This window comes from Melopsittacus undulatus, chromosome 9 (genome assembly GCF_012275295.1).
Source record: "Melopsittacus undulatus isolate bMelUnd1 chromosome 9, bMelUnd1.mat.Z, whole genome shotgun sequence".
Lineage (NCBI taxonomy): Eukaryota > Metazoa > Chordata > Aves > Psittaciformes > Psittaculidae > Melopsittacus > Melopsittacus undulatus.
This window is the reverse complement of record NC_047535.1, coordinates 10722156-10735519: the sequence shown is the minus strand read 5'-3', so window position 1 is coordinate 10735519 and position 13364 is coordinate 10722156. Positions and strand designations below refer to the sequence as shown.

Below are 13364 nucleotides of genomic sequence, written 5' to 3'. Positions count from 1 at the left end.
CCCAATTTTCTATACCAATGTAGCTATATGCCATTTTTTTTTACGTAAACTTGCAGCCTGAGGTACTGTCCTGTCTTCCAGGCCACAGTCATGGATTAAGTCCAGACATAAAGTGTCTGCTTGTAAAGAACTGAGCAACTGTCATTCTAGACCAGAATGCCAGGAAACCCACCTCATTTATTATGTAAATTGTTTCCAAAACCCAATACATATTTCACCCACTAAAATTGTTTTGTTTCTTTGTGGGTTTTTTTTTTCCTACTGGATTTTATTTCAACTTTCTCTTACTTAATTTGCACCAAGTGCTTAAAAAGACTGCTGCCAGCATCCATGGTCATCTTCTTCCAAACAGAACCTATAGCCCATCTTAGCTTCATGTCTTTTATGTACAGAGGACCAAATTTCAGCTACGAAGGAAATTTCATTCACTACAGAAATTTTAAGCTACACTTGATACACTGACCACGCAACCATATAAAATTGTTCAGAATTTCATGCTGATTTTATAGAAATTACAGTTGTTTTTCAAATTTGTATTCCATTTCGAGTTGTTTAATTTTTTTCTTTTCTCTCTTTTTCTGGCTTTAATGATTTCTTTTCCAGTTATTTTTGTGGTATATTCAAGTCTTCTTTCAAAACTCTTTTGAACTTTTATGGATGCTTAGATAAAGTAACTGAAAAAACATAGCTTTTATTTCATTTTTAAACTGAGGAGATTTAAGACCTCTTTTGAAGTCCTGGCCTTCTGAACTTATCATCATCATCATCTTATTAATTTAAGCATGTCTTTAAAGTAATTTTGGTTATTAGAGTATTAAAAGACTATTAAATTAAACAGCCTACATATAAGAATTTTCTCTTTCCTGTCCTACCTTGGTGGCTTTCTCCTTTCTATGAATAGACATTGAAAGGATTAGAGCTTTTTACTTCAAAAGAAAGTATGTAAGAATAGACTTACTGATACATGACAAGGAATGGTCTACTTTTAGGCTTAGGAGAACAGGCTTTCCTTAGTAGAATTTTTAACTGTAGATTTTAGTCCTTTATAACTTCTCTGAAGTATCTGGTGCTACATAAACTAACACTTATAAAGTGGCAAATGTTACATGTGTGCCTGTTCTGCATTTCTTTATTTCTGTGTGGTTTTTGCATGAAAAGATTTTCGCTTACTATGCCTCTCCTGCCTCACTGAAGGAACTAACTTAACAATAAAATTCTGGCTCTACTGAGTTAGCAGAAATCTTACTGTTGTCTTTAGTGAGGACAGAATTGTTGCCTTTATTGCCTTTTTGTATAAAATGACCTACAAACATAACACAACATAGTAGGTTTACTTCTATTACAACTTTTCTACAGATATATAGAGGTTTACCTCCTTCCAATGAAATCAAGCTAACAAGAATTAGCATGAACACTGAACCCAGCTACACCTAGGTTCCCAGTGGAGGAGCAATGAACCTAATACATTTTAATTCAGTTCATGCCATAAAAGGCAGTCAAAAATGGTATAATGGAAAAGACACTCTTTAGCTTTTGCTGATTTCTGCTTAACTCAGGTACTATCCTTATAAAGCTTATCTTAGAGTATATTACTGTTTTGTTGTCAACTACTCAGAAGCGAAGCTCTTCCATATGCATTATAAAAATAAGATTATCGGGTTATTTTCCAGTACACCAAACGTTGTTCCTGGCTAGTCTTTTACACTGCAACAATGCAGAATTTCAAATGAAAGAGAAAAAAGAAAGGTTTTGGGTTTTGCTTTTGTTTGTTTGTTTGTTTTAAAAATGAACTAAACTAAAAAGATCACATTCACAGACTTGGATGAATTTACCAGTCACAACTGTATAACAGACCATATACACTAACAGCATAAGGACAACCAGCTCAGATCCAAATTTAATTCAGTCAGCATCCTGCTGGCAAGAATCACCAGTAGCAGATCATTACAGAAAGTATAGAAGAAATAGGAGTTGGTGAAAATTTTGGTTGAACAGTTTTATTATCTCTTGACTACTATCTCTCCATCCTATTGATGGATTAGATTCCTATCAGCAACAACCTTACAGTGACTGAGTACTAGGAACATATACACAGTGAAAACAGAACAATAAGACTAGTGTAATACAATAAGACTAGTGTAATACAATGTGATATGTTAACAGAGATACTGACAGGAGACAGAACTAACAGGGAAAAATACAACTTAATTTCTCTATTTTATGGATTTGATGTTTTCTTCTTTTGTATATCCTTTAGAAATGTCCTGCTTTTGTAATTAAGAAAACAAGTGAGTTCCACACAAAAGCCTATGTACTGAAAGATCATTAATCAAATTCTCAGCTAAAATTAGCTGAGGTCACGATTCTAACTACACAGTGAAATGTTACTTTTCCCAGTTTGCTAAAAATCATGTTTCCATTTCCTCAACATTTATGTCATTTAAAGAAAAAATATATGCAACGATTTGCAGCGGGTACTACATTTCTGAGATGAGCAGACGAATTATTAAGGCACAGCCACCAGAAGAGGAAGAGAGCTTACAGTGTGCTTACTGCTTAAGGAACTTGTGTCATGTGCTTTGAAATAGAGAGAGTAATGAATCACTGGCCCATCAAATAGAAAAGTGCATGTGAGAAGTTGCTTCAGAGATCTAAATCACAGAGATTTCTGAAAAGGGAAAAATTCATGCTTTGTTTTCCCTTCAGGGATACATTAAGACACATCAGAACAGATAAGACATTATCTAGAACTGGGACAGCAAACAAGCACATGCAGTTGATGAAGACCCATTCAATTCTGATGCTCTGAGCAAAGAATCAAGAATACACAAGTACTTCCACTGAATTCTTTGTGGTCTTTTCCTTCTTTTTAACTTTGCTATATTGCAACTTTTTTTAATGTGACATAGTTATTGGAGAGTTCATGTGGTGTTCAATCATTAACCTTTATGGAGAGTATCTTTAGGAAAAGTGCCATTCAAGATCTAAAACATTCTTTGGATTCATTCACCTCTGAGTTAGGGTGTCAAATGTTATTTATGTAAGGCTAGCCATAATTTGGGGAGTAATAATTGCTTAAAATTGTGAAAAACACATTAATAATATAAAATAGCACTGAACATGTGTAAGCAATATATGAATATAAATCTCAAGTTATCCGCCTTTAACTAAAATGCACTTATTTTTATGCACAATGGGGTTTTAACAATATGGAAAACCATGTAAAGATCTAAACATAATAAATCTGTCCCACATAGCAGAATAAAACTTGGAGAGCTAACTTTTATTCTGCCATTCCGATTTTGCTATACAGAGGCTTATAAAATATTTTTACACCCCAAATTTCCATTTATAACAAATTCTGTATGAATAGTGTAAAATTTCCACATGAAAAACATTTGTCTCCACTGAGCATAAAACAGAAAAACAAGTACCCAAACCCAAATAAAATAATTCCTACAAGTTAGAATGAATGTCACCATCTACGTCAGAAAAAAAAACAAACTAAAAAATAATGTAAAAATTCCAATAATAATATCGCTTTGGACTAAAGCTTTTGGCATTTCCTTTTTAAAAGTAGTAGTATTTCTTACCACTCTAACCTCAGCCAACATCAGCTTACTTAAGGAAATCTCAATTCCTATTAGCATGCCTCGTTTTAAAAAGTCATTTTGAATCTTTCATTTTTCAAATTCTGTATTAATAGAAAACTCAAACATAGATTTTCAAGTTACTGGCCAGCACAGGCAAAAGAACAACTGGATGTAAGCTGTCGCTGAAAAAATGCAGAGTGCATGTTACTACAGTCTTTGGCCATTAAAATAAATCAAATTGGAACAGCCTTTGGCAGAAACCACTGGGGCAAAGAAGAACAAACAACTCCAATTCAGCACTGGCAAAGTTTATGAAAAAGAATGATCTGATGCAAATCCCAGGCTAGCAGAGCACTGACTTGATGACCCCGAGATCCCTTTCACTGCTATGTTCTTTGTTTGGTAGATGCAGATGTTAATCTGGTTTCAGTCTCCCTGTGCTTTTTCTAAAGTGAAATTTAAATGAAAGTTAATACAATTTTTGTAAGTTTCGGTTTATAAATTAACCCTTTGTAAGAATTGTCACAAGGCCTGCAGGCAGTGTGGAACTTGTCAAAGAATTCTAAAAAGCTTTACTTAAAGTTGGCTCAGCATTATACAGAAGTACAAAAGTGTAAGTGTTCAGAGATGACTGCCCCACCAGGGCACACACCACAAGAAGTTGTAACTGATCTACTGGTAGGGAAAAAGGAATAAAATTAAGCAATATGTGCTAGGACTGATACATCAGTAATATCAAGGAAGAAAGCAAAACAGAACAGTACAGCAAAGAACATCAGAATATTAAAAAAGTATAAGGAAGGTGAAATATAAGTATGTAATACTTTTCTAAAAAAAAGAAAGAATAAGAAATTAATGAAAAATTCCTATTGTGTGGTGCCTGTGAAGAGTCAACACAAACTTGAAAGAGAAAATGAGGAAATGTTTTGCTCAAGAGGAAAGTCACCTTTTAGATGATAATCTAACACAAGCTGCTCTCTCCCCCTCCCACCCTTGTCTCCCCCATGCTCAGCTGCTGGAATATGCCTAGAGTTAGCTGGCTTTGAAAGACCCCATTTGGAGAGCCAGAGTCACAGTATAGATGCTACTGCACAGTTCTATAGGTGACTCAATATGGAAGAAAACAGCTCAAACTCACAAGCAGAACTCTAAACTATTGCTTAAATCAACAACAATAATATGTAAACTTGAAACCAACCTAGTGTTCCTTAATAACTTGCACTATCCTCCTGCCTTTGCTCAGATATTTTTTGAATTAACATAAGAATAATTTTTATGTCGTGGGTAACTTAAATGTATCATAGCAACTACAGAAAGTTATTGCAGACATACATCAGTGAGATTAAGTATAATTTAGAGAAAACAACTCTAAGTGTTTTCTGGTTTTGAAAAATAACTTATCAGAGCAGCTTTTAATGATTCTCAAATACACGTATCTTTACAGCTTCGATCAGCCATAAAAGCATGCAAAGGTCAAGCAAATACTTTATCTTATTTAAGACAGGGTGGTCTGCTTTCTGTCACTCGCAAGTTCTAAGGTTTACACTCTTTCAAGGAGATGATACTGCTTAATAAGTCTTCAAAATAAGGCTTACACAAATTCTGTGAACCTAGATGGCTACGTATATAATTCTTCTAAATGAAACCCTGAGCCTGATTAAATTCTAACACATGCTGATTCTTGACAGCAGAAATATTACTTCTTCTAACATCATAACTTCAGCATACACCTAACAAAATTAAAATATCACATACAATTTTCAAGTGGTTTTGTGCAGACATGATCACATGCAGATGATTTAAAATTTCTATCCCTTTCTTCACATTAATAAATACGTAATTTTTCTGCAATTTTCAATAGACAGAGAAGTATTACAGAATGCAAGTTCAACTAAACCGTCTAAGTTGACTGGAGAACAACCATTTTACAGCCCTTACTGTGTGCCTTTGCAGGTATTCTAGAAATCCGAACAGTGGCAGTTGGAATAGTGGCAATCAAAGGAGTGGAAAGTGAATACTTTCTGGCAATGAACAAGTCAGGAAGACTCTATGGAAAGGTATGGATGTGAACTTCTCTTGTGTGTACAATCATCAGGTGATAGATAAGCATCTGTAGATGTAGCGTCTGTATAGTTTGTACAGAACAGATTCCTAACAAATTGTCACCCATATTTATCTCATACACCCCATACTAGACTTTTATGTCTGTGTAATAAATTCAGTGATTAGAGCTTAGATACTTTTTAAAAATGTGGAATACTGTGTGGGAATAGACAAAAGTAAATATTCAATACTCAGATTTCAGAAGTCAAATTAGTTATTAAAATATTAATATGTGGGGTTTATATTCATGCTCTTCTCCCATCTTCCCTAATCTATATTCAAAAGACACTTGTACTTATTTTACTCTACTTTGTTATTTCCTGTCAACAGAAAGTATGCAATGAGGACTGCAACTTCATAGAACTGATTGAAGAAAACCATTATAACACATATGCTTCTGCAAAATGGACACACAAAGGAAAGGAGATGTTTGTACATTAAACCACAAAGGGGTTCCCATGAAAGGTAAAAAAAACTAAGAAAGAACACAGAGCATCCCACTTTCTTCCTCTGGCAATATCCTAATCACAAATGATCTATACAAAAACTAGTTCCAGCAGGAAGATTATTTTTAAGAAGACTATTTGACCTGTTACCAAGAGAGGCTGGAATACTACTGAGAAACTGAACAAGCTGGACTTGCGCATTTTATCTTTATTTTTAAAAGACTACATGAAAAAGATTTGAAAATATACACAAAACCAGATTTACTAACTAAAAGTTGTAAAAAATTCTAAAGAGTTGTACAATCATTATCTTAGTCATGTAACTGGGTAGCTTCATAAATAATTTACCCTGAAGAATAAGTCATACTGATATCTGATAATATTTTATTAAAAAACCCTATCTGCTTCTTAAATATGGCTGCTATAATAATAATAAGCAGATGATAATGTTGTGTAAAATATGTCAGACTTTAAGGCTGCTGGAATGAGTTGTCAGATTATCAAGTCAATAGTAAATGTGGAGGCTGAGCAGTATTTTAAATACTTCCCCAAGAAACTGATATCCTATACATAAACTATATGACCAGAAAAAAAAATATAATCTTGTAAATGTTTATTGTTGTATTCAGATAAAAAGAGTTAGTTTGGAAAAATTATGTTTACTCTAACACAAAATGTTCCTATCTATTAATGAAAACAAATACCTAATGCTGCTCTAAAAGATGTTTCAAATAGTGTATGTAAAATAAGAATAGGATTAAATAATGTACTTCATCTCACTTTTCACAAATTAACATTTTATATAACGATGAAGCAAAAATTCAGACATATTAAGGTTTTTTATGTAACATATCCTATCTTTTGTATAATTCCTGTTAGGGCATACAGCTTTCAATATTGTTTTTCCATTCTTATACATGCTTTTTCTGTTGTTACAGCATTAAACTTTATCTTAAGTTGTATTTGAACTTTATTGTTTTAAGTTATTTAAATGTTATTTATAAAAAAAAAATCCTTATTAAGATGCATCTGTTTCATATGCTTTTAATTCTAAAGGAACAACAAAACAGTCTGGCTGAGATGCATGAATTTGTTTCTGTGACCAGACACAAAGACTAGTACACAACCCTGCTGCCAACATACATTGGAGAGCAGACAAAAATGACAGCCTGCAGCAAATCACACAACAGACATCTGAAAAGAAACAATGCAAAAATGTAAAAAATCTTTGCCGCATACTCTTGCTAATCGAATTACCAGCAGGCTCAGAGTTACAGCAGGTAAAAGAAGGTTACAGCTTGTCGTGGTTTCGACACAGTTCCAGCAGGTACTGGAACTAATCCCTCAGAGGTAGAAGCTATACTCACAGGGTAAAGAAATACATAAAAGCCTATATGACTAGTTTGAAACATCAGCTAAAATCAGTATGACCTGATGAAGAAAAGACATCTCCATTTTCTAGCTACTGAAGTGCTCAGCTAAGCCCTACACAACTAATGGATTATATAATTTAATTCTGCTCAGTTTGTCTGCAATTTTTCTAGGTATTATGGTAACCATGCACTTAAAGATCACAAAAAAAGTAGCTAAACCAGCTGCTAGATGCCTGAAATGGAGCCAGGCTAATTACTAACAGTCTAAAATGCTTTACTTTTCATTACAATTGTCTAGAGTCAATCATTTTTTCTTACTTAAGAACCTTTTCTTGTAACAGAACTCACCGAAAATGGGAAAAAAATCTCTTTATCAATAATTCTTAAAACCAAAACTTGTTTAACAAGTACTATAACTTGGAAATCATTTATGATTTTTGACTTGCTAATATCAAACATCAAAGTGAAGATGTAAATGGGTCTCTGCAGAAAAAATTTGTCAATACAGCTATCTCAGTAAACATTCACTGTGTTTTTTATCTATTATGTGTTCACTGAAAGCAATAGACTGTACTATCAAAGAAACTGGTTTGCAAATCACTGTCTGCACCTTTCTGTGAATATATGAACACTGAAAGTTCACACTCATAATCAACATTAACATACTAGTGGAAGTTTCTAGATCTACACTAGGTTAGTTGAAGCTTTGAAATAAAAAATAAAAGAACAAAATATCACTAAGATTTGAAGTTTGAATTCAAATGTAAATATGCACATTAATACATTAATATATATGCAAAAGGCACTTAAAATGAAATCCAGAGACAGAGAAGCTCTTCTAAAGATCTTTTGGTTATGTAATTCAAGAATATAGGGATAAAGCCAAACAATCCTGAACCCCAGTTGTAGTTCACCCTTACTACTATATGCTTTATCAAATGGAGTGCTAAATTACCATCATTATCAGGCTTTATGTTTTACAGCTCCCATCTGAAAGTACCAGCACAGTAAGATCAGATCAACTCACTTGAGCAATTTTTAATGCAGCTTTAATTTAGAAAATCTCTTTGGAAATACAATAAATGTATTTTCAGCTGCCTCCAAAATAACCTTTTCAGTGCTAAAAACAGAGAATAATAATCAGAAAATTTACAGTGGTGATCTACAATAGCAAGCTATTATAAGATAAAAGAAAAAAGAATCTATTAGATTTTAACAGGTATTATTCAAATAGATGTCAGAAATCCTCACAAAAGCCTTCTGTACCAATGGCATCACAATGCAATCTTAACATCAGTCATGCAATATTCCATCTGGGAGGAAAATATGTTCATATGAAACGAAACAGATATACCTGTCTGGTTACAACTCATTATTAGCCTTCATGATACTAAAGATTCAAGAAAACCCAAAGTCAGCTATAAAAGCCATTCTCAATTGTTATTTCTTAGTTTTTCCTTCAGATGCATTGGCTTTCATCTAGCTTTCTTCTTTGTTTACCACAGATACTACAAAGCATAGACTGTGGTTTAGAACTGAAATACAAGCTCCTGTGGTTTAAATAGCCATTCTATTTAGCCACCTTCAATAACCATTCACATTTCCCAGAAACTGTTCCATTACGCAGGCTCTTTAAATTTAATTAACAAGGTTCTACTTACTTATCTTTTGTATTAGTGCCGATAAACACTCTGTGACACAGAAATGAGCTAATCTCATCTGGGGAACCTCACACAAGACTGCAGAATCTCCATTCTTGTTGGTTTTCAAGTTCTGACTGGAAAAACTCCTGTGCAAATTAGTCTAAAATCAGTGTGGGCCCTACCTTGAGCAGGGGACTGGACAAGACACCCGCAGCACCCTTCCAACCCACATGAGTCTGTAATTCCAAGTTATTTTTCTTAAAAAAACCATTTAGAGTGCAGTTCAACCTCTTGAACAGCTACACAAAAAACATTTTCCGTGTTAGGGGAGAACAACACATTTGCCTCATAGTTTATATATAATAGCTTGTGTGTCACTAAAGGTGTGCAAAATGGTGTAAATACATTTCGTAACTCAATAAAAAATGACAATTGGACAATTTCCATGACCTTTAAAAGACATATTATACAATATGGTCTCACTTTTAATTCTGTTGCAAGTACTTCAAAACGACTCTGTGCATAGCATCTGTAATCAGATTACTAAATGATTAATTACCTGAGTAATTATTAAAATACACTTGTCTGTGTTTTAAATAAGAAAATATGTATATTTTTGAATGAGCTGAACCAAAATGTAAGTTAACGTTAAATCAATAAAGTAGTAAGAGAATAACAGTATTTCACTGTACTTGACAACCAGTATCTGAGTAGTCTAAATCCTTCATAAGCCTCCACAATCTAATTCCTCAATACTAACTTCCTAAAAACCAGGATAATTTTATAACATTTAACACAGGTAGAAAATTAAACTAACAGGTTAGATGATTTTCCCCAAATTAGGGGAAGTTATCATCAGAGTTGGGATCCATACTTAGAATTAATAATACACTTTTTTTCAACTAACATTAAATAAATTAAAAAAAAAAAAAAGAAAGAAAGAAATCAACTGTTTACATCACCGGACAAGTAACAGGAATTTACATCACCTCTTCTCTTGAAACAGAAAAAAGGTAACTTTTCTGTGCTGTCAGGAGAATTTGAAGATTTTGAAGATTAGGAGTCTTTAAAGCAGAAATTCGGATGGGAAAATATTCAAGGAGTTGTATGAAGTTTTTAACATTACTTTTATATTAACTTAAATGATACTCACACAGCAAAGTTTCCAGAAAAAAACTTTTTAACACCATGCACTGAAATTCATAGTCTTACACAAAATACAATATAGTATCCATATAGTATTAAAACTACCAAGTGTTAAAACTTGAGCTCTGTAAATAACCTCACCTGGCTGAGGAAAGCTAGAATGTAAATCTCAGCCATTCCAGATACTGAATTTTTTTAACTGCTTACCTTTCAGATCTAAAAAGGGAAATTTTCTTCAATTCTGTTTGGAAAGCACATCCTAACTTACCAAGATTGGTTGTTTCACTAAGAAAACTCTTTTACTTAAAGGCCTGGCACTTTAAAAGATTGACTCTTAACAAAGAGGGGAGAACAAGAACTCAATTCAGAGGAAATTATTTCCTCATGAGAATAAACTGTTCTCCTTCAGCACTAACCAGAAAAGCAGAGCAATTAGAATGAAGATGCATAAACTTGTCACATAAATGTTGCAGTGTTTTCAGACTGAAGTCAAATAACAGATAAGACTCCTTACTTTTAAGGTAATTTCTAAAATAGTGTTTTAACAAAGATGGTTAAAGATGGGAACACTGAGCATTCTTCAATGAAGTGCAGATCTCAAAGGATACCAAGATGCTAAAAGGTGGGTATTGGTACCTAGCAAGAACCTGAAGGTGTCAGGTTAAGTAAGCTGCTGAAGTCCAGAAGATTTGATAGGAATTATATATATATATATACACACACGTATACATATACATGTATGTATACATACACACATATATATACACACAGGAACTAGATATCTAGTGTGTTCAGCTACATGGAGAAAGTAGGTATCTGGCTTACCTAGTACCCAGGTAGCTCTGTGAAACTCATTACAAGTTCATTTCACATAGATCAACAGCTTCCCCATCTTTGAGGAGTTACAGTCAATTTAAGGGCTTTGTCCTCTGCAGACTAAGCTCTTTCTGGAGTCTGTTCTGGCTTTAAACAGCAGCAAAGGCACTATTTCTAGCCTGTACCCCTCTCCCTGAAGGGAAGAACCTGAACCAAAGATGTTTCACTGTCCCACCTCTATTTAGCAGACCCTACGTAGCACTTTATTCACAGAATCACAGCATGGTTGATGTTGGAAAGGACCTCTGGAGGTCTTCTGGTCCAAATCCTCTACTCAAGTAGGGCAACCTGGAGCCCAAGACCATGTCCAGACATTTTTTTTAGTATCTCCAAGGCGAGACACTCCTCAGCCTCTCCACACAACCTGTGGCACTCCTCAGCCACCCTTACAGTAAATAAGTGTTTCCTGACATTCAGATGGAATCTCCTGTCTGTCAGCTGGTGTACACTGCCTCTTGTCTTGTCACTGGGAACCACTGAAAAGTGCTTGGCTCAGCCCTTTTTGCACCCTCCCTTCAGGTATTTACATTCATTGATAAGCCCAGAGCCTTCTCTCCTTGAACAGTCCCAGCTCTCTCAGCCTTTCCTCATGGGAGATATGCACCAGGCCACTCATCATCTCTGTAACCCTTTATTACTCTCTCCAGTATTTCCATGTTTCTCTTGTACTAAGAAGCCCAGAACTGAACACAGTACCCCAGGTGTGGTATTACCAGTGCTGACTAGAGGAGAAGAATCACTCCCTTATTCTTCCAACTCAGTGATATCTTTATCACCACTAGAAATGTTTTTATAATAATAATGTTATATGGTATGATTTTAATCAGAACTCAGGGCCGACTCCCTTTACAATTACTATCTTCTGTCTAAGCATAAACACAATTTACTATTACCTTGGACAGCACCATTTTGATGGACAAGAATCAAGTCATCAGTTGCTGACTGTTGAGTTTTCATGGTTCATCTACTGCCCTTTGAAACCTGGTTCCACTAAAGATTTGTTATATAACTTTACACTAGCCACTTTCAGTGTGCTATTCGACAGGTATGTTTGAGCCTGGTACATACTGGTAAAGCACTATACATACCCCCACACTAGCTTTAAACTGCCAGACTAATCACAACAGACCACAGAGTCAACAGAAGAAATGTAGCTATTTCTACCCACACTCATAGGGACTTCTGTTGCTACACAGGATACCATACCCTCAAAATTATATGGTTCTCTCTGTTCAAGCTAACTAACAAGGTAGCCTGTTTATGTCTGTATGAGTTGCTGTGATATTATTCTCAGTACAAGAACCTGGGATGAGACCTTTAGAGGAAAAGCAACATTTGGAAACCATGGACAGTCAATTCTTGTGTAAGACACAGCATGTTAATATGCCTAACTTGCCTATACACGCTATCCCTATTGATTTCACTGAAAACTAGGCACTAAAGTGGATCTGGCCAAGCAACAACTTTTCAGTGGTCATAAGAGAGAACAAATGATTTTTGAACAAAACTGTGAGCATCCTGCAAGCCCAAAGCAATAAGGTAGACCACAGGATAGGTCACTAACAGGAAGAGCTAAAATAGTAGGGCTTCTCCTTTTTGTTTACTGTCATAGGAAAAGACATGTCATTATATCTTGGAGAGAAACATCAAGATAACAATAGCTTCAGAGACTTTAGAAATTACTGTCATTAAAACAGACTCCCTTAAGTAAGCAGTGTTCTAATGAGCAGCTGAAGTAATTTACTGAACCAACTTCAAAAATAATCACTTTCTACTCAGTTTCATATTCTTGTTTTCGTATACTAGTGAAGTACTACAGTGACCATGATCCAAGAGGAAATATGATTATACCAGAATAAAACCGTTGGAATTCATAAAAAACATGCAAATGTTTCCACTGGTTTTAGGTTTTGTAAAAGCATATTATTTTTAAACCCAAATGTTCCTCTGTTCAAAAACATAGTTACATTTCTGTTTCTAAAAACTGTCCTGCAAACTGAGCAATACACACAAAATTGATTCTGTAAACAAGAATTTCCTTTCAAGACTGTAACCTGATGAGAGTAACACTGACTTTCAACTTTAAATAAACCACATTTCATTTTTTAATTGTGCTTGAGAAGAAATACTAAAGTAAAAAAGGAAAATTCTTCAGGAAAGCCAAAACGCAATACATAACGACAG

General features: G+C 34.4%; 1 protein-coding gene across 3 annotated transcripts in view; it reads left to right on the top strand.

The window, feature by feature from the left end:
* FGF7 (fibroblast growth factor 7) overlaps positions 1 to 9800 on the top strand; it is a 33038-nt gene extending 23238 nt beyond the window's left edge. For all 3 annotated transcript variants that reach the window (XR_004550048.1, XM_013128977.3, XM_005148710.3), the window contains exons 3-4: positions 5547 to 5650; positions 6027 to 9800. Coding sequence is in view for 2 of the 3 variants with exons in the window: in XM_013128977.3 (XP_012984431.2) it covers positions 5547 to 5650; positions 6027 to 6137 (215 nt within the window). In the remaining variant the exon portion in view is untranslated. The remainder of the gene's footprint in view (positions 1 to 5546; positions 5651 to 6026) is intronic.
* The last annotated feature ends 3564 nt before the right edge of the window (positions 9801 to 13364 follow it).